This window comes from Oryctolagus cuniculus, chromosome 5 (genome assembly GCF_051225735.1).
Source record: "Oryctolagus cuniculus isolate XC-2025 breed Fujian yellow rabbit chromosome 5, ASM5122573v1, whole genome shotgun sequence".
Taxonomy (NCBI): domain Eukaryota; kingdom Metazoa; phylum Chordata; class Mammalia; order Lagomorpha; family Leporidae; genus Oryctolagus; species Oryctolagus cuniculus.
Genome location: NC_142871.1, coordinates 160,829,310 through 160,851,355, shown reverse-complemented (window position 1 = coordinate 160,851,355; position 22,046 = coordinate 160,829,310). Strand labels below are relative to the sequence as shown.

Genomic DNA, 22,046 nt, shown 5'->3' with positions numbered 1-22,046 from the left:
ATCCCTCCTCCCTACAGAGTTTACCTTCTGTGAGCAGAAGAAATGAACCCAATCAATGTATGCATTTCACATTTGATTACACGATGGTAAGTAATGTAGGGAAAACATAGAGCCAGATAAGGGGAATCTAGGCCCTACAAAGGGAGGGAGGTTGTATGTCTTATTTCAAACAATGAATGCCATTCACCCATAAACCACTGTGCTCTTAAGACATGACAATTGAGATAGCGGAGCTATAAAGGTTTTACTATTTATGATTTATTTTTCCAACTGCTTGCTATCTCAGCTATGAATGGAAAAGAGCACACTGTCAAATATTAAAATCATTATTCCTTTCTATTGGTGTGTATTGCCCTTAAAAGCCCATAATTTAGAACACAGCAGGCAGAACTGAAGGTGGTAAAGGACCCTGTTATAAATTTGGAACCAATGGACTTTGCCTTAACACTCACTCCCTTTGCTCACATTTCAGAGGAGTATCAGGATTTAATAAAGTGGATTTTAGGATAGGGTATATATTACCAGGAGCTAGATTGCTAATAGGATAAAGCTTAAAAGTGTCCTAATCATTCAGAGTATGCTTCTTATCTAAAATCATCTCATAGGAAAATTAATAGACCCACTGAGAAATTCAAAGTAGGGCATTTAGCAATACAAATACAATAGGTTTTAAGATCGTTGATATTTAACTTTCAGTGATACTCAGATGAATAACATGACACCCACATGTGCATACACACACACACATGCACACACATTGAAACAGTCTATATTGTAGCAGATATGATACATAAACTAGCAAACCCGTAAATTAGTCTCGTTAATATTTTTGATACTCTATTTTTGCTTCTAACTTACTTGATCTTCTATTTTCACTTTCTCAATCATTTAACGTTTATAATCAACATCAGTTAATGTATTTTTGTTGATATATATTATATATATATATATATATATCACCAACCAAATAGAGGGAGGAAAACACATGCACTTGCCTTCTGCCCTTCCACACATACCAGGTTTTCCTATCATTTAAATCAGAGCAGCACAGATCCTAATCGGGGTTTTTATTTAAATTACACTGTATATGAACTTGGGTCAGGAAGCCCTCCAGTGTGCACCCATGCAGCTCCTTGGGGGCTATACGAGTGAGAATGAAATTGCCCACCAGAGGAAGGTTAGTACAAATCATCACGGTGTCTTAAATCAGCGAAGCAGTCATTTCCTTTCAAATCAGCTACATTAGCTCGAGAGGAAGAAAATCTGAATGCAACTATTCGTTCCTCAGGAGGCTTTTATTGGCCCCATTCTATCCTTTCCTGAGAATGCACCTGCTTCAGCTCAGCATTTTGTCGACAATCTCCATGTTTTCTATAAGAAACTACAAATTAGATAAACACAAGCCCTGTATGGAAGCGGAATAACTAATTAAACAAAGTAAATTCTACCATTATAACCACACACCAAAATTTTGCAAAATAGGACATTCTCCTGAAAAGTGTTCTTTTTAAATGCATAAGGTCTTGAAAACAAAAAATAAAATTTGATCCTTATGAGCTTTATAAATAAATTTTGAAAGTATCATATTTCCCTACATGGAAAACATAAAGCAAAGATCTCAAGTTTAAATGTCCATGAGGCCAGACAGGTTACATAAATATATGAGACAGAAATGTGGAAATCAGGGGACAATACCAGAATACAGTCACGGTAAGGACTACATCAAACTCAAACATTCTCTAACATACAAAATCATCCAATTACAATTTTTTTAATATTTATTTATTTATTTGAAAGTGAGAGTTACAGAGACAGAAGGAGACCAAAAGATCTTCTATCCACTGGTTCACTTCCCAACTGACCATAATGGTCAGGCCTGGGCCAGTTTTATCCCAGTCTCCAGTGTGAGCGGCAGGGGCCCAAACCCTTGGACCATCTCCATTGGTTTTTCAAGGCCATTAGCAGGGAGCTGGATTGGAAACGGAGCATCTAAGCCAGCAACAGGGGCTCAGATGGGATCTCAGTGTTGCTGGAGCCCAAAATACTATTTTTCTAAGATTGATTTACAAATAATTTTTAAAGGAAAAGCAACTAAAGATACAAGAATACTTCTTAATAATTTAAGAAAATAGTTATTTTAAACCATCTTCATTGCACTAAATCTCAAATATCAAACAATAAAAAAAAAAAAACCTAATGAGGAAGACACAAACTATGATTTGGATGTCCACTATTCAACATTATTGTCCAACATTTTCTTAGAAATCTTAGGTAAAGTAGTTTACCAAGGATAAAAGTAAGTGAAACATACACAAAAAATTCTTTGGAAATTTATGCATTATGAAAATTGAAGAGCTTTTGGAAGAGATGATGGTATTTGAATTTCTTGATCAATAATCAGTAATCATAAACAGTGACTAACTTCTCTAAATAATGACAGTGGCCACTGGAAAATATGATGAATAACTATGAATCCAAAACCCATAATAAAACTCTGGATAATTCTCAACAATTAACTAACTAATATTAGACTGTCAAAATAATCCATAGGTTGCATCGAATTTTCAGACTTTACAGAGAAATTCAAATTGAAAGGAACATGAGTAAAAGAGTTAGAACAATTCTGAGGTTGGGAAATTTTGTTCCATTTCCTTTTTCTTCTTTACAGAAAGCTAATCTATGAAAATTGGGCTGGCCTGCTATTAACACAAATTCGAAAACTAGTGCCATGTTGGACAAATTAGCTTTCTTGCCTGATTGTTCTTACTTCCTTTCCAAATCTTTTGGGTATTTGATATATCAGTGATTTGAAAATCTAAATAGGGTAATAGTTGAAGTTTGCTAACAAGTTCTAATTAATTGAGCCATATTCTTTCTTCCCCTAAGGCCCTCCCTCGTGGTAAATCTATGAAAATTGGGCTGGCCTGCACTCTAACTTGCAAACCACCAGAGTGCTGTTGAGTGGATAATTGCTGCAGGGCCTTATCCTACAGTCCCGCAAGGCAGTAACGCATCATGTGCTCGCTGGACCTACAATCCTCTAAGAACAGAAGCGTGTCCCTAAATACCTAACTTCTAAACTGGAAGCTACTTCCAGTGCTTAAGTCATTACGGTAATTCAAAGGTTAAGCATAAATGTATTTTCCCTCCATATTTAAAAGTCCTCCACAAGTCATATCAAACGGGGTTTTCTTTCTTCTAGATGGAAACCTGACAACATTATCCCACATATAAATAAATTTATATAACTAAATTGACATGCACAGTTTGAAACTTTATCTTGTGAACTATGAAGTACCCAGCGTTAGACACCGATCACAACTCTAATCTCTCTAATTGCAGCTTCATATGTTCAATAATAATGCGTCTCCCTCATTGATCTAATAGGACTTATATTTACATATTGTATTTATGGGTTCATTGAAGTAATCATACCTTTTCATCACACTGAAGCACATTTCTGTATGAATGCAATCAGTACAATGGGATACTAGATGTAGTTTAGGCAAAATTAATAATCTTTTCTCTCTAAGATATCTAGTAACAAAAAGTCTTTATCTCATAAAGCAAAGGGTTCAGGGCTTCCCATGGGTTTTAGTTAATTAATCTGATAAAAGCTAAAGAAAAATTTGATTTTCTGTTAAATTCTTTTTGACAGAAAACCAATAGTATTCAAAAGAAACTCTCTATATGGGATTATTTGGATATTAAAGACCAATTTATACTAAAACATAAAATAATAATATATTCTACAAAAATGTTTCTTAAAATTAAAATGCAACCCTTAAACTCTAATCAAAATGGCAACCTAATGAAGTCTGAGGTTTATGTGTAATTTCATTGATTCCCTAAAACTTATTCTGATAGTGAGCACTTCACCAAGTATTTAAGAGGATGTAAGTGAATAATTCAGTAACCTGCTCAACTACGAAGACACTGGCTACATAATTATGGTATCAGAAAACTGAAGTCTTCCTGTCAAATATTTTACACACAGCTGTGTTTATATTACAAAAATCACTGATGCTCAATAAAACCAGCAATTATTATCTTCATTTGTGTCGTGCACTGGTATTTCTATGATTCTAAAATTCTTCAGCATCCTTTTCACTGTCATATAGATCCCTATTCTCACATTTTTATTTTAAAATATATAAATTGCACTGGAGTATTAACTCAGTGACCTGAAGGTATGAACCCAGCAGTCATCAATGAAGGAGTATAATAAATAATCGCTCTGAATATTAAAATGATTTTATAAATATTCTCTTTTCTTTTTTTTTTATTTTAAAATGTTTTTAATTTTTTTTAAACTTTTATTTAATGCATATAAATTTCCAAAGTACGACTTATGGATTACAATGGCTTTCCCCCCATACCGTCCCTCCCACCCACAACCCTCCCCTTTCCCACTCCCTCTCCCCTTCCATTCACATCAAGATTCATTTTCTATTATCTTAATATACAGAAGATCAGCTTAGTATACATTAAGTATGGATTTCAACAGTTTGCTCCCACACAGAAACATAAAGTGAAAAATAATAGATGATTTTTTAAAATGATGATGAAATCAAAGCAGACCTATTGTCATGTTTAATCCCAGTGAGAGTCAAGTTGGGAATTGATAATTTCTTTTTTTTTTTTTTTTTTTTTTTTACAGAGGATCAGTTTAGTATGCATTAAGTAAGGATTTCAACAGTTTGCACCCCCATAGAAACACAAAGTGAAATATATTGTTTGAGTATAAATATTCTCTTTTCAACCAACTACATTTGACAGATTTTATATAGCACTATTTTTAAGTTATATGTTGGAGGTTTCCTTAACATCAACTTGAAGAGAAGATACAAAAATAACTATGCATAATAGCTAGTTGGTTGTGTTACCCATGGCTTATAGAGCATGAACAGACCAAAAAAAAATAATAATAATACTGCCAACATGTGAATGTGTCCCTCAAAAGTTTGTGTTTTGGGAACTTAACTTCCAAATTCATGTGTTCAAGGTATTTGGAGGTTGGTGCGCGTGGGATGGTGTCATTAGTGTGGAGCCCCTAGTGGTGGCTTCAAGGGAAGAGGAAGCCCGGAGCTAACGCACTTGCTCTGCTCTCCGGGTGCTGCGCTCCCCCATCTGAAGATGAAGCAAAGGCCCTCAGCCGATGTCGACTGGACGCAGGTATCACGCTCTTTGACCTCACAGCCTCCAAAACTGTGAGCCAAATAAACTTCTAATCTTCATAAATCACCCAGTCGTGGGTATTCTATTGTTACAGCAATAGGAAACAGACCAAGACAAATGCAAATAGGCCTTCTGCCGATTTCCTGGAAAAAATCTGGCGGATGACCTGAGGATAAGCGGTTTCTTCTTAGAAGGTAATAAATTAAGCTTATTTTTTATTTTTTGAACATTCACAAAACTCAAGCATTTTGTTAAAATGCTCTTCATACAACTGGACAAACGCTAGTCTTGAACTCTGTATTACTTTTTTAAAAAGATGGAAGAGGTCAAAAACAGGCAACTTAAATTGATTTGTATAAACTAGCTACATATTTTATACATCTAATATCCACAAAAATTTTTTCTGTGTTTCAATAGGAAGGATGTTTTCCAGGGTGTTTATTTTTAGTCTTGGAAATCAATGAAAGATTCAAATCACTTAGGACCCCACTGGCATCTAAAGAGACAAATCCATGTCAGTTCAATAAACATAACGCAAATGATTTTCCTATATATCTCTTTTTTCTTAATAATAGTTGAAATGTCCTGAAGCAAAAAGTATTATAAATGTTCTATAAATTTTTATATAGCACCTGTTTTCCATATGAAGAGGAAAATAGCTACAAATGAGAACAGTGTAAATAGCTCTATGCAATATGTGCATTATGGGAAAGAACTATTCTCATCACATATTTACTAAGACAATTTGAATTAATTCACTTTACAAAAGAGCTTATATGCTGTGTCTGCTACAAATGTTTACACTTGCATATTTTTCAATGGCCACATCAGTCAAAAGATAAATTAGGGGTCACAGATGTAGTCCTAATTCAGGATTTCTCTGGCTCAGGCACAACTGTTAGAGATCTCCAATCCCTAACTCAGACTGCGCTCTCCTCTCTTCCAGAAATATCTAAGGTCTGAGAACACATGCACTCAAAATTCATTTCCCTCAGCTTCTTTGGAACAGCTGTCATTTTTTTTCTCTACTGTTTGGTTTCCTGTTTCACTGCCTGGTGAGGATTCTGAATTAACAATGATGTTCTTCAAATCACAAACTTCTCCACATCCATCATGGAGCTATTGGTGTCATCAGCACTCCAGAAAGCCACTTGGAAACCACTTCCTATAGATTCCAGAATGGCTACAATGGCCACCTTCAATGATTGCTGTCACCTCCAACACTGACTCAGGATGGTGCCCATTGTAGACCCTATCATGTTCTCTCTAGTTTTTCTTTGGTCCTAAAGCAACTTTGGCCTCTGTATCCCATATTCCATCAGCAGTGCCATTTGAAGGGGGATACATCCTTTCCTACCCCACTCTACCACATGCTGTGCCTCCATGTCTCACCGATTATCAGGATGAGCTCTGGAGACATCCAACAACAGAAGACCCGAATCTTTATTCCAGCCCTTCTCCCCAAAACCCAGAACAGATTTTTACATCAATTAAAAATAGCATTTCTTGAATTAAGTGGGCATTTCCAGAAGTATGGAACAATAACAACAATAAAAAAAGTGTTGGGGCCAGCACTGTGGCATAGTGGTAAAGCCGCCACCACCTGCAGTGCCAGCATCCCATATGGGCATCAGTTGGAGTCCCAACTGCTCCACTTCCTATCCAGCTCTCTGCTATGGCTGGGGAAGGCAGTAGAAGATGGCCAAATGCTTGTGACCCTGCACCCACGTGGGAGACCCAGAAGAAGCTCTTGGTTAGTGGCTTCAGATTGACACAGCTCCAGCCGTTGTGACCAACTGGGGAGTGAACCAGCGAATGGAAGATCTTTATTTTTCTCTTTTCTCTCTCTCTCTCTCTCTCTCTCTCTCTCTCTCTCTCCCTTTCTTTCTCTCTGTAACTCTGACTTTTCAAATAAATAAATAAATATTTTTTAAGAAGTGTGCATACACCATAATACTGGTTGAGCTTTCCCAATGTCTGAAGATTAGATCAGAGGACAATATAACTTGCAAATATTGTTCTTAATGAAAAGGACCTTTCCTTTCTGCTCCTGAGACATGAGACACAAGCTGGGTGTCTGTCTCTTTCCTTAGAATTAGCATTTTCCCACAAGGCACTATAGTCTTTCATAAAATAAAAGACAAGACATGAATCAGTCAAATGGTAGCTAAAGGGAGCTTAGTGATGTTTGAATTTCATACAGTATTTTATTGATATTGTGTCACATTCTATTCTGATAGCCAAAAAAGAATGTTTAACTAGGTATTTTCATTCAAAAAGGGAGGTGGGCATGTTCTGTCCAACTGTTTCAAAGGCTGACCACATCACGGGCATACCAGAAAACTGAAATGTCTATCCCATTTTTCCACAGAAAGACTGTATCATTTTAGGCCTCTTTAATCTACAAATCCATGATTTAAATCAACTAAACCAGAATCCAAGTTATACCAGTTGAGTATTCCTTATTTGAAATGCTTCAAACCGGAAGAGGCTTACATTCTGAAATTTTTTCAGATAGAGGAATACCTGCACATGCATGATGACTTATCCTGAGGATGAGACCCAAGTCTAAACATGAAATACACTTACGTTCCATATACACCTTATCCACTCAGCCTGAAGGTAATTTATAAAGTATTTCTAGTGTGCCTGTGCTTTGATTGTGAGGAATTCATATAGGGCATTTTCTACTTGTAGCCTCACATCAACACTCAAAAATGTTTGGGCTGTGGAGCATTTCTGACCAGATTTTCAGATTAGGGATGCTCAATCTGTATTGTGATACATACACACACACACACTATTTATAAAATATATTTAAAAATCTTATATAACAACATACTGTTTTTTTGAGAGTACCAGACTAATCTGAATGAACCAACTGTAATCTTCCTAGATGCCCTCACTATAACTTTGCTGATGTAAATGTTTTATAAACACAGAGATCCTCCACATCTGATCTGTTCATTTTCATATTTTCCACACCAGACAAATAGAAAGTGTTCAATAAATATGCTTTCAATTAATAAGGAGAGAAGAAGTATATGGAGAGATACATAAGGCATTTTTAGTGTTCTATATGCAACCTCAAGCAAAATATCACATATGTTATTTTATGTCTAACTAACCATGCATATCCCACTTCCATTTCCATTTAAGTTGCACTGACATTATTGACATTCGGAGATGATCAGTAACTAACTCAAGACACAGGAACCATGGGCTACATTAGTCAGATTTCTGCTTAGTTGATTTGTCTTTGATATCTTACATCCAATTCCCTTCACTAACAGTATCACAATTTCTTTGCTCCATTGTGTATCGTCTTGACTTCTGCTCCAACTACAGAAGAGGGAGGTGGGAGTGTGGGACTAGACAGAATCTATGTCACTTACCCTGTGATAAAGACAACTGGTCTAAGCATAGGACAATAAAATACTCTCTCCGAGGACTTGGAATTTTGGAAGTGAAGCAAGGAAAGTATGAACATTTGGCAATTACCACAGTAGCCATGGCCGTAAAACACCAGATAGTTCTGCTATGAGACAGTCCCTGTGTTTCCAGCTTCCTATATGTCAGGCACTTTGACTTCTGCTCACCCCCACCATCAGCTCTCCAAGCCCAAGAAATCCTCCTGTTTAATTAGCCCGAGATGGTTTCTGATGCTTACTCCCAAGGAGCTCTACAACACAGCAATTCACACAGCATCTCAACAGCCGGTCTGCATCCTGGAAAGATGCTGCCATGTGATGTCCAGCAGAGCAGCATAGAAACAGCCGCGACCCTCAAATCCACGGAGCAAACAGGGGAAAGGAGAGCTGGATCCCTCCCTATTCTCAAATCTGCATTTATCAATAAATATGGCTGCACCTGTTTAAAAATAATGCATAAAATCAATTATGATCATTTCCTTTCCACTTACCATTCGAAATAACATAGCAAAAGGAGTTAAAAGGGGAAAACCACTTAAGTGAAATTGATTAATTCACTGTTAGTTTCTTTCATTATTTCTTCCTATCTATAGCTTTTTCATGGTCCCTTCTCACATCAGTCCCAGACTTCATTTTACTGCCACTTAGAATTCTGGCATCAACTACCTTTTTAATGTCACCATGCTAAATATTCAAAATGTTGCAGACCCCCTTTCTACTCACAGGGCCCTGGAGCCTTGCTGGATTAGGAACCTAAACCAGTTCCTCCCTCTTTCTGAAATTCTAAGCAGCTGTGGCCCCTCTATCCCTCTCCTGTTGTAACTGCTCTCCTTCTGGACTTGGCTTTCTCAGAAGGCAAATCGTCATCAGGCCAGGGTGATGCTGGCAGTGGAAGAGACAGATGAGCTGAGATGGGAGGATAAAAAGCAGTATTCACACAGGAAGCACAGGCTCTGGGCAAGATGGAGCCAAAAATAATCACAGATGTGCAATATCTCTGGCGATTGACAAAACAGTGTGTTAATGCTTTTGCTAATTGCCTGCCTATGAATGAAATAGGAACAAGCAAAGGCAGAGCTGGCAGCCAGGTGAGGAGGCAAGGCTGTGGCAAGGAGGAAGGGCGGGCTGAGGGCTCCATTTTGTTCTGCTCTTCTTCCACTCACATCTTGCAACAATGACTGAAACCAACTTACAGGGCCAGGTCCACAATGAATTGTCATAGAATAAGATTCTATGGATGCACTCACCTAGGAGTATACAAGAAGTCTTCAAAAAGCTCATATAAAATGTGTATTGTTAAAAAAGAGCTATGCATATGTTTCAAAAATTCTGTCTTGTAATTCTGCTTTTCCATAGCCTTTTGAAATCCCCTCATACAAGTGGGATCTGAGGGTGGACTGTCTTTCCAATGATCAGGAAATCACACCCCTCGGTAGTTGCCTACTTCACCTTTTCCTACAGATCAATGTGTACAAGTTGAGCATCCCAATGTGTTCCAAAATCTGACAGTGTGTGAGTGCTGACATGATACCACAAGTGGAAAATTTTACACTATACAGCTTTGTTTCATATATAAAATTAAAAATACTATATGAAATTGCCGTTAGGAAACCTATATAAGATGTATATGAAACATAAATGAATTTCATATTTACACTTGGGTCCCATTCCTAGGATATCTCACTATGTATTTGTAAATATTCCAAAATCTGAAAAGAAATGTAAAGTCCAAAACTTTCCTGGTTCCAAGCATTTCGGATAAGGGATACTCAACCTGAACTTTACTTACTTCCCTATTATATGCTAAGGGATTTACCCAGCATAAATTGAAAAGCTTTTTTTATTCAATGTTTGTTTCTAGAAAATGCCTCTCTTAGACATTTACCATCATAATTTTACTATTTGTCTAATAGTTTTATATTTGCTTGAGATCATTTGGATAAAGAAGCATTAGAATTATGCCATTACTTACAATGTTCTCTTTTAAAAAATATATTAAAGGGGAAAATGTATTGATACTTAATGTAAGTTGACTAGTTGTGCTAATACCATGGGAAAAATATGTAATTATTCTAAGTATATCATGTTGATATGAATGCTATTTTTAAATTATATTAATAAAAACAGTGTTCTATAATATTTTGTAGTTTCTGAATTCACCTGTTTCAAAGACCCTTCCTTGTTCACAGACCATAAAATTGAGCATCTCATTGTCAACTGAATTTTTTGGAGGCTGTCCCCTGGGCAGGGAGTACTGCAGTAACAAATGCATTTCTTAATTGGCTATGTTCCAGAATGGTGATGTAATGACTCTTTCCTGTGCCAGTGACTGGCTGGACTTGCAAGGATGATAACCCACTCCTGGATTTTCCATTTAAGCTCTTTTGTTTTGGTTCCATCCACTCTGCTGTACTTTGGGATTACTAATTTTCTCTCTCCCCATTTTCCAGAATCAGGTCAACTAACTTCCATCACTCATGAAATTAAATCCCTGGCATTCCCATTCTTAATTTGTGGATATAGGCACAAAATCTACAACAGAATGCCTACTGGAGCACTTGAAATGAGGATGGCTCACTTTAAGGTTTGTAATATATGCAGTGAAATTCAAAGACTTTTACAAAAAAACAGTGTAAAATATCTAAATTTTTACACATTAACTATAAGTTAAAACAAGAATAGTTCTGGAGATATTGGTTTTTCTGATTAAAATTAATTGACTTGTCTCTTTAATTTTGTTAAAATAGTTATTAGAAAATTTCAAATTACTTATTTTAAAATGTTATTTTTCTGTTGAGTAGTGCTTGCCTGTAATGTTTACTTGCATCCTAAAACATATCATTCTGGGGAATGAACCAGTGGATGGAAGAATTCTCTCTCCCTCTCTCTCTCCCTCTACTCTGTAACTCTGCCTTTCAAATAAATCAATAAATCTTTTTTTTTTTTTGACAGGCAGGAGTGGACAGTGAGAGAGAGAGACAGAGAGAAAGGTCTTCCTTTTGCCGTTGGTTCACCCTCCAATGGCCGCCGCGGCCGGCGCACTGCGCTGATCCGATGGCAGGAGCCAGATACTTATCCTTGTCTCGCATGGGGTGCAGGGCCCAAGGACTTGGGCCATCCTCCACTGCACTCCCTGGCCACAGCAGAGAGCTGGCCTGGAAGAGGGGCAACCGGGACAGAATCCGGCACCCCGACCAGGACTAGAACCCGGTGTGCCAGCGCTGCAAGGCGGAGGATTAGCCTAGTGAGCCGCGGCGCCGGCCAAATCAATAAATGTTAAAATAAAAAATATCATAGATGACAGCCTTTTTATGACCTCACATTCCCCCCCGCCACCTCCCTCCCTCCACTGTTGTGACATGGTTGTAATTTTTCTCCATGCCTCATTTTACTGAGTTCAAGCCACAAAACCATCAAATGGTACTGCACTTCTGAATAACTTAAATTCTGAGGTTTTTCACATAAGCTTCCTAGTTTCTTTTGCAACCAAGAAGTTGAAATTCTTATTGCAGAAATCTAAAGACATCTGTTGAATAGCAATTGGTAAAGAAGCCCTGATTCATCCTCTATTTGGGCTAAAGGACATATCTTCCTCCTCAGAGTCTAACTGAAATACCATAGCTCAATAAGGAAGACCAATTTTCCAAAAAGGGAGCCAAAGTTTGAAAAACTACCCTTGGGCTGATGACACCAGAAGTTTATCTCAAAGTTGATGGTTGACTGAGAAGCCAGATGGATGCCAAGGGGCTTGAACCCTGTTACATTCCTGACACTCACCACCTTTGCCGGCATCTTCCTTGCTGTCCATGACTGTTGACCTATCTCTATGTCACTTCTGAGTATGTCATGCAACCACACCAGCTGTTATTCTGACATTCCCTCACAATGCCCTGTCTCTCTAACCAATGACATCTCCCACAGCAAGCCATTTGACAGAAAGTCAAAGATGTAGTCCATAGCATCAGAGACATTTTTGGTGAAGTCTCTCGTTCTACCATTCGTTGATTGCCTTACCTTAGCCAAGTTACAATCCTGATTTCCTCATCCATAAAATGAAGGTAATAAAATATTCCTGCAATAAGGTCTCCTAATTTGTCCTAATATACAGTCTCTCTTTGGTCTTTAATAATATAACCCCTTCTATTTCAGCTTAAAACTTGGCTCCTAGGCAAAGATAGCATAGTTCTTGGCCTCCCTTGAAGTTGCTTGTGACGAGATGACCAGTTTCTGGCAAAAGTGATATTAACAGAAATGACATGCAGCTAGCCATTGGTGGTGGTCTCCTCTGCTATACTCAGAATGTTGAGATGATATCAAATCCTTTACAACATGCAGATGATCATAATAACTTAGAGATTATAAAGCAAAAAACAGAAAGGTACCAAAACTCATCCAAGCCACTATCATTGTGGCTTTTATTGCATAGGGCTGAATATGTAAAGCTAATATACTGCCCTAAAGAGGTGGGTAACATACTTCATGTGCATGAAGTACTTAGCATATGACAAATTTCTAATAAGCATTCGAGAATGGCAGTAGTTATTATTACTATTATTGTTCTCTTTCTCATTATTGAGAGCCCAACATCCTACCACTTGGCTACAAGCTTTCTAGAAAACACACACAAATGCACACACACAATCAAAACAGATAAGAGCCAACCTAAATCCACTGATATCCACATGCATGATATGATGTAGAAAGTAGAGAAACCCGGAGGCCAGCAGAATGTCCCCCTGAGCCTGGGAAATTAAAACCACAAACTGCATGCTCTGTACACCACGACAACCTCCTGGGATCCGAGTGCCTGTTCAGTACAGGTGGAAATCACGATGAGGCTGCTAAGTGGGACCAGCAGAAAACACATCTGTGCTAGCTCATGCTTCATTACTTCAGACCGCTCCCTCTCAAAAAGCTGTCTGGCCATTAAATCCTGATGTCTTTTGTCTTGTTCATTGATGAGGATAAAAGCAAAGACAGCAAGTTTTAATGACCACCTTCTTCGTAGGTACAGGGTCATCTTTCCTTCTTCAAGCATTTGGGTCAAAACTGAGAAGAGCTGCCTCCCTGTGGAGTGGGAGCCACCAGCCATCCTGTATCAACCTGATGCAAAGTGTGTTGCATTTTCCCTTACTTAGGGGGCGGCCTTGAACAAGTGAACCTCTAGAAATAACTAACCTCCAAGTTGGAAAATCCAAGAAACTACTTCCTATGGTGAATTTCTGCAGCGAGATCCCAAATACTAAGGGAGGCTTCTGCCCTCATCCTTAAACTCAACACAGATTTCTCAACCTTCAGAGAAAACATGAACTCCTCTAGAAAGGGGGGCCTAAGGTCCTTACAGGGGTGCCAGCATAGCTGACAAGTAAACCAGCAGTGTGGCCTCCTGTGGACAGGTGCATTGTCCTTGAATTCCCTGTCTGCACTGAGTCCAAAACATCACGACCTGAAAGACGGAACCCATCCCACGTCAGCACCCTGAGATAAGGATGGAGTCACTGCTCAGAAACCTTCATATATGGGATTCTGGCCTACACACCAGTGGCAAAGCAGTCCCTGTGTGGGCCTTGCTGAGCTCCATCCAGAGCCTCTTAGGAGACCTGTGCGGGCAAGCAGGGACGGAATGCCTGATGCCGGCTCTGGGATGCCCAGGTCAGATCAGGAGGGCAGCAACTGTCATCGAGGGTGAAGATAATCGAGACTGAAGTCACACCTTTTGGTTCTGCAGAGGCCAGCAGCCTGAATTCTTGTGGGTGAGCTGCAAGGGTGCGAGCTGGGCTGTCACATCTAATAACATTCTTTTGCGAAGTCTGATACGCTGAGAGATCTGGGCTGCTCATGTTAAAAGCTGGATTTCCAGTGCCTTCCATAGCTTCTCTATCTTCTTTAACTGGAGCAAAACAAGGAGGTCAGAAGATCATACTATAGCAAAATATATTCCACCGACAAGCAGAAAATTCCTTCCAGTAATTCTTGTACAAAAAGACTCAAGTGAATCGTCCTCAAATGTCACCAAAACAGAATTAGGTTAAAATTAACTCTTAAAAAAAAGAATAAATGATTAAAATAATTACAAATTGCACCCTGACAAGCAAGAGCAAAATTTCGCCCACAGCCATTTGTCTGTAATTAGTTAATTAATCCTTACACAAATTATGAGCAATAACTCATCAAGCAAGGCTCACCCATCAGAAATTCAGCCGACTTGGATTTCTTCTGCTTAGTTTGCTTCACAGCCTTCTGCTGGAACTTCTGGAGGGAAATTGTTAAATGAATAAATTAGCTAAAGAATGAAGATCATCATTTATGATCCACAACTAACACAGGATTTTAAATACGGGATGGCATTGAAATGTCATTTAATTTACATCTCTCCTAAAGGGGTCAAACACTAATTGAACAACAGAAGTGGAAGAATTAAATAAAATAGGATAAGAAAAGTTAATACAAATGCCGAATGAAGGTCACATTAAAATACTTTGTTTTTATCATTTTTAATTAATGCAAAGAGCCTTCAACAAATTAAGAGCACTGGAAAACTTGCAGTGAGAAACTGACATTGCACAATCAGCCTTCATGCGGGCTGTGAAATGATGCCATTTCATTTTGGAAGAATAGAAACATCTTGTAGAAGGCGCATAGGCCATGTATTGGTTCTCACTTGCAACCACATTTATTTAAGCTGCTAGATTCCAGTTTGTGAACTGCTTGTTTATTTAAATTTAATCAGGAATGTTTAAGAGCTAATCTTCTTAAATTTCAGTAAGAGATAAAATAATGCGAAGTGCCGATCCTCGGGAGTCACCATTTCACAGAAAACCAGAATTCATTGCTTGACTGGAAACCCATTAATATTAGAATGTGTAATAAATGGTCAAAAATGAAAATGAATAGTCTGAAATATTATTAGATTTCTCAGATTCTTACAAGTTCTAAATGAATACTTGGTAACTGTCAGAATAAATTTTTAAATATCTACAGTAGAAACATCCAAACTCAAATTATATTCTCAAACTTTGGTTTATAGGACCAAAACAGCAAGAATGATAAAGAGCCACAGTTATATATAAAAGATTGTTCCAGATTAGGCAACTCATCTAATGAAGTCTCTGATGACTAGATTCAGAAATACAAAACTAGAAAAGCTACATCATTGCTTTTAATGTGTGCTAAAGCTTCTAATAGTCCCAATGTTAATTAAAATGTTTATAAAAAATCTAATTTCTTTCCAAATATTATTATTCACAGAATATTCATAAAGCAACAAAATCATAATATAAGTTGCATAAATAGCATATCAGAGGATCATGTTGAATATTTACTAACATTCCATACAGCCAACCAAACACAGACTCTACTTTTCAGAGAATCTCTTCTTTCAAGAACAAACAAAATCACATACAATAAATTTAAAATATTTCATATCCCTGTAAATAGAACTGAACACAAATAACTGACTCCAAAGGGGAAGAGTAGTCCTTGGTGGGCAAAACTTACAAACACAAAAAATGCAAGACCTTTTTTTAAGGAAAATGTGTAACAAATTGTATTTATAGAAAAGTTCAGTAATTTTTCTAACGTGATTTTCTTCTCCAGTTAGGGAATTCTGAAATTCTGATACTTCATTTTGCATGTGTAAAGTAGAATAGTGTATTACATATAACTGCTCTACTTAAAGAACTGCTCTACTATAATAGAATCAAGGAGTTTGTCTCATCACTGATGCAAACCACAAAAGTTGCTCAGTATCATACTCATTCAAATGTATACAATAAGTAACAACTTCTAGAAATTATACTTGTTTACCTAGTGTCTCAATTTTAATACAAAACGGTTAGACTCTAATCATCAAAAACTTGGCAAACTTAAAGCAGCAAACTACACTAAATGTTCTTCCTTTCCATTAGGAAAGAGGTGGCAGTGTGATTGTTTCTCAGAGCCTTCGTCGAGGTAACAGCAGATATTAGTTTTCTTGACATGGTTCAGTAATTTTGGCAGTGCACTCCTTTCAGATTGAGTTAAACGTGCTTTTAAATAGATGGATGTGGCCTATTAATAGACCTCATTTCCTTAGTAAGGACCTCAAATGAAATTATGCACTTGCTCTCCAATGTTGTAAAGGTCTCAAAGATATTTTCCCCAAGTTCGGGTATTTAAATGGAAAGCAATGCTGACTGTGCACAGAGACGAATTCTTTGAGAGGATTATCAAGTGATGGTTTGTATTTTGTGACCTCTTTACTACTAACACATGTTGAAGAGGAAACAAGCAGTGATTTCCGACTTCTCCCTTGGCCAATTTCCTCACCCGTGCCCCCCTTTACACATAGGTACCTTCCAGTGGTACAGAGTGCCTTTGCCTCCTCTCCCCTCGCAATGTAGAGTCTCCCCTTTACCACGCACTTTGTCGCTCTCTAGTTGATGCAAAAAATGCTTCCCTCTGATTTTACATCAATTCATTCATCACCAGCTAAGTTAGTATAGTTATGTAAAGATTATCATTTTTACTAAATTCACAGTAAGTTATTAAATGCCTATATTGTGTTTCAAAATTAAACGAAAGAAACAAAATTTAGTCACCAATATCTTTTGTTGTCTCACTGATACCTGCTTGGTCTTGCAGAAAAGTGAAATCTGTAAGAATCTTACCTAAATAGACTCTGGATATGCCCCCTGGCTTTCTTCCCTGGTGTTTCTATTTAGTTGATATAATAATGCAAAGTAATTCCAAATCAAATCACAGTGAGTAGTTTCTAGTAACACTTCTTTTTAACCTGTTTTTAACTGTGGTAAACACAGATAACGTGAGATCTATCCTCTTGACAAATTTTTCAGCATACATACTGTAATGTAAATCAGAAGCACAATGGTACACCAACAATCTCTAGGATGTATTCAGCTTCCATGGCTGAGAGGTCTTGTGTGCTTAAATATTGATAAACCAGCTTTTTGAAATTTGTTAAAATTATCCTATTCAGCCTAAGTATATAGTGTGGGAGGAAAAAAATACTTTGTGATTTGAACAGGGAAGGAAACAAAATTGCTTGAAATGTTTAAGAACCGATAGCGTTTCCAACAGTATTTTCCCTTTCATTGAAAAACAGCAAATACCTTTTGTTGCAGACACTCTCAACTTGGAAGGAAATCTACAACAGGGTAGCATCCACGAACAACAACAAACTCATTTATAACTGGTGACAACCCAATCCGATGAAGTTTTTAAAAGAATGTGATTGTTGTCAGAAGGAATTGGGTCCCACAGTGGCGTTGTTCAGCTCTGGTTGCGTTCAAAGCCATGGCTGAGGGGCGCAGGGAGCACTCCTGCAAGGCTGGTGGGCACAGACCAGCAAGACAGTGAATTCTGCATACTGTACGGATCATCGCTCAGTTCAGGGCAGTCAGATTGCATCTGGGATCAACCAATTGTGCTTCATGAAACCGTCAGCCCTCATTTGTGTCTTGCTGTTTTCTTCCGTCCCGCTGTAAACAAGGCCGACTGGAGTTGTCTGGCTACTCTTATCTGCAGGGGCAGATCTCACGGTCAGTCCTACTCAGTGGCCTCTGAGCTCAAGTTAAAGTTACTTCTTGCAGACAACAGTTCCAGTGCACACCGGGAAGTCACATAGTAAAGCAAGTCTGGAATGACAGAGTTAGAGTCCCCTTTTGGGAAATGCATACCTTAGATTCCTTCCTACACATCCTGGCATGGCATGTCTCTTCCATGAAGTGAAATTAGGTGTTCCTAATAGGAACAACTGTTTTTCGTGGCAGACTAGGTCAGCAGAGGAGGTGCGGGACGTGCTGATTGTCTTTTGTTGTTGCATTGCTCTGGGGCTTTGCTTGGATCAGCCAAAAAAGACACGGATAGAAATACCGTAATCTGGTCCAGCTCCAGGAAGCTAATCATGCCTGCATCGCTCGGAGGAGTGTAACGATGGCAAACAGGCTCAGGTATGTTGGCTCCTGTTCTCATCCACTTCGGCCATCGTGTCGCCTCTCCAATGTGATTTTGCAGGAATATCATCTCAACAATAAAAGGAGGGCAGGCTACCGAAGCCTTTTCCTTGGCAAGTGACATAAAGGTAATATTTAGTATTCACGACGTGGAATTCTCCTAGCCAGCTGGTGTGCCCCTGTTTAGACTTTCATTTATGCAGCCTGAGCTGGAACCTGTTTTGTTCTCCCAGTCTACGACTTTGTCAATTGAAGGTATAAAGCCAAAGTGAGACAGCTTGCAATTTGCACCTGTCTGCTCTAAGCATTCCATGTTAGATTATGTGTAGAGCAAACCCTTCACAGCTAATGAGAGTAAGACTGGGAAGGGTTGAATGCTATTTTGTTGGGGGTCTTACAGGATATTTTGTTCTTTTGTAACAGATCTGAGAGGGACCTCCCTATGTTCACCATGTAAGGTCCCTGGAGTAAGAGAATACAACTAAAAAAGAAAAACAGTACATAGAGTCCTGTACTCTTCAAAGACATTTTTGCATGTCCAATAACTAAGAATTTAACTGATATTCAGCTTGAGTTGAGAAGGAAGAAATGTAAATTCTCATGTTTTTCCAAGTTTTTGTAAGCATAAAATACCCATAGAGATCTTTGCTTTGTAAAACAGGCAAAAAAAGTAAATAAGAACAATGTTTAGAAATGTTTCTGAAAGACTAACTCCGGAAATTGTGTCAAGCACCTGAAAGTAAACCCAAGTTTTCTGCTTTTATTGCCTTTAAAATTTTATTTTACTGAATCCAAAATAACAGTGTATAACTTTCAAAAGCACATCTGCATAGATACACATGTATCCAACTTATCACAAAATGAACTCTCCACAGTTGGAAAAAGGACAGCGTCCACAACCTCTGCCACCTATTTCTAAAAGGTCTCTGCGTCCTCTAACAAGGATCCCTCCAAGGAATTACATCAGTGGGCAACCATTTATTTAAAAGAATTTAAATCAAACTCATTAAGAGAAAAGAACTATAATCTTGGATTATAGCATTTTCCCAACCTATGGTATTTAAAAAAATCATAATAATGATGCTGAATAATTAAGCATCATATTCCCAAATATCCAAAATGTAGTAAACTAAAAAGAAAAATAGTCTACTTATCAAAGAATCTGTGCTACATTCGGACATTTGCTACATTTGGAATATTCCCCGTGTTGGCACTTCCTGTTCAAATAATAACCGATAGGATGATTGGTGAGATGAAGTTAAAGCAGCCAGGCAGTAGTGAATGCGTCTTGCTAGCGATTATTCTGGTTGGAAATTGTTGTTGGCCCACATCTTGCCTGACAGATAACGTTCCAACTTGTTCAGCGATGACCCTTCCAGCATAGCTTGAGCAGCTCTGCCAGCCATTGCCGAGCCTGGTTAGGTCAAAGGGCTGAGCCATACGTAATTTGGAACAGAGGAGGTCCCACGGTCACGCCACAGAAACAATTACACTCCTTATTTCATTCTAGCCTTGCCCAAAACTCACAAGCCGCACGGTTTCGGTGCAGTCAATCTAACTCTGCCCCTGGGCAATAAGCCACATGAAAATATGTGGTGCTGTGTTTATAAATCTAATCAAAAATAGAAACAGTGGACAGTCACAGTGAGGTCCTACTATGGACCATGGGAATCCCAGAAAATTCTGAAGGCACTTTTGTTTAAGTTCTATAGGCTCTGTTTTGCTACTGTGTTTGCTACACTCATTAATCATCCTCTTTACTCATGAAGGCTACAAAGGAGGCTAAATTTCTCCTCATTTCTATACTTTCTGTCCACGGATAATATTTTGAAAAATAAAGCTTAAAAGGCTGCTTTTAAAAGAAAAAAAGAGAGGGTTACTATTACATCGATCTTACCTCTCTATCCATGTTCTCAGCTCCTTGCCCTTGGCAATGCACAGATTTAAATCAAGTTCCTCTACAAAAGAAAAATAATTCACCAGAATAAATTGGTCCCAACCATAAGAAATATTAAGCAATTTGGGGATGGAGAGCTATGATGCTACTTAATGGTCCTGAAAAAATCTAAGTGTAAAGTCAACAGGATTTAAGCTGTTGTCTGATTTTCATTTTTGCTATTGTTTGTTTAGCCAGATTCTCACTAACTGAAAGTCAGTAAATATTCACAAAGTGTTTCGCAAAGACAATCTCCAGGAAAAAATCAGACTTGATTTAGATAGCCTAAATTTCCTATCTTAGGCCCAAAACATGACATTCCTACTGCATTGAAATTATGATGACAACTTAGCTGCATGCCTTAGTAGCTGTACCATGCTTATTTTTTTTAATTACGATCCACTTTTGCAACTGTCATAAATAGATAATATCTGATAAAGTCAATGACAAATTTGTGTGCTTAGGGGCCAAGCAATTTAAACCCTGAGACATTACCCAGCAAAGGTATGGAATATAGACATTTTAATGAAAGGAAGTGTGTTAACACTTTTCAAACTCCTTAAAGTCATACAATAAATTATCAGGTCCAATCTGTAAGATATTCCACTTGATATTCTTTCAATCTATAGAAATACTACTACTAGAATGTAATTTGGGGACAGATACTTATAGTAAATGAGAAATCTGAAATATGAGCCCAGCATTTTTTTAGATTATTATGAACATCTAAGAAAAGAGTCTTTTAAGCTTATAATTTGCCTTTTTGAAATAGTATCAATGTTTGGCAGTAACACAAAGCCCATTATATATGAATGATACATTCCACACTCTTTTATTCAATGCTACCAATTATGATTTTAAAAATTATACTTCATGAAGTGGAAGTGAGCTGTAGCTTAAATAACTATCCAGCAATGTTCCTTCTAATACTAATTCAAAAAATATTTTATGCAAGAATAACATCAAAGGCTCAAAGACTATATTGAATGATTAATTCGAAAAATATGGGAAATGCATGAAAAATTACTTTACTGGAAAAAGCAACATCAAAATGAGAACATTTCAGCCGATTTGCAGAGATTTAAATTGGACTTGGTTGAGTTTTCCAAAAAATAGAGACTCTGGATTCAAAAGAGCATATACAGATCAGAAATCTGTTTTATTTGGTCTTGAATTTGGTCTTAATCCAATAGTTAATACTTATCTTGTAAAATGTTTGCAATGTAATTGTCATCCTAAAAATTTTTTTTCAGACATAGAATCCAAAGTATACAAGCCAAGAACCACAGGTAGCCTCTGTGAATATCAGTTGAATGCACAGGAAATTCTCAAATAAGGCAAATTACTTCTCTCCCATCATAACAGGCTGTGGGTTTTTTTTTAATTAATTTATTTATTTTTACTTGAGAGACAGGGAGAGAAAAAGAGAGATCTTCCCATTTGCTGATTCATCCCCTAAATACTCACAATAGCCAGGATTGAGCCAGGGTGCAACCAGGAGCTTAGAACTCACTCGAGACGAGATTGGGAGTGTTCAGGGTGGTATGG

The 22,046-nt window shown here is 37.7% G+C and overlaps 1 protein-coding gene across 1 annotated transcript in view; it reads right to left on the bottom strand.

Moving 5' to 3' along the window:
• The window catches only part of LOC100356714 (uncharacterized), a 322,021-nt gene extending 301,550 nt beyond the window's left edge, over positions 1-20,471 (bottom strand). The window contains exons 1-3 of the mRNA XM_089333567.1: positions 20,460-20,471; positions 14,795-14,861; positions 14,323-14,499 (exon numbers count right to left, since the gene is read on the bottom strand). Of these exons, the coding sequence (XP_089189693.1) occupies positions 14,323-14,499; positions 14,795-14,861; positions 20,460-20,471 (256 nt within the window). The remainder of the gene's footprint in view (positions 1-14,322; positions 14,500-14,794; positions 14,862-20,459) is intronic.
• Positions 20,472-22,046: the final 1,575 nt, after the last annotated feature.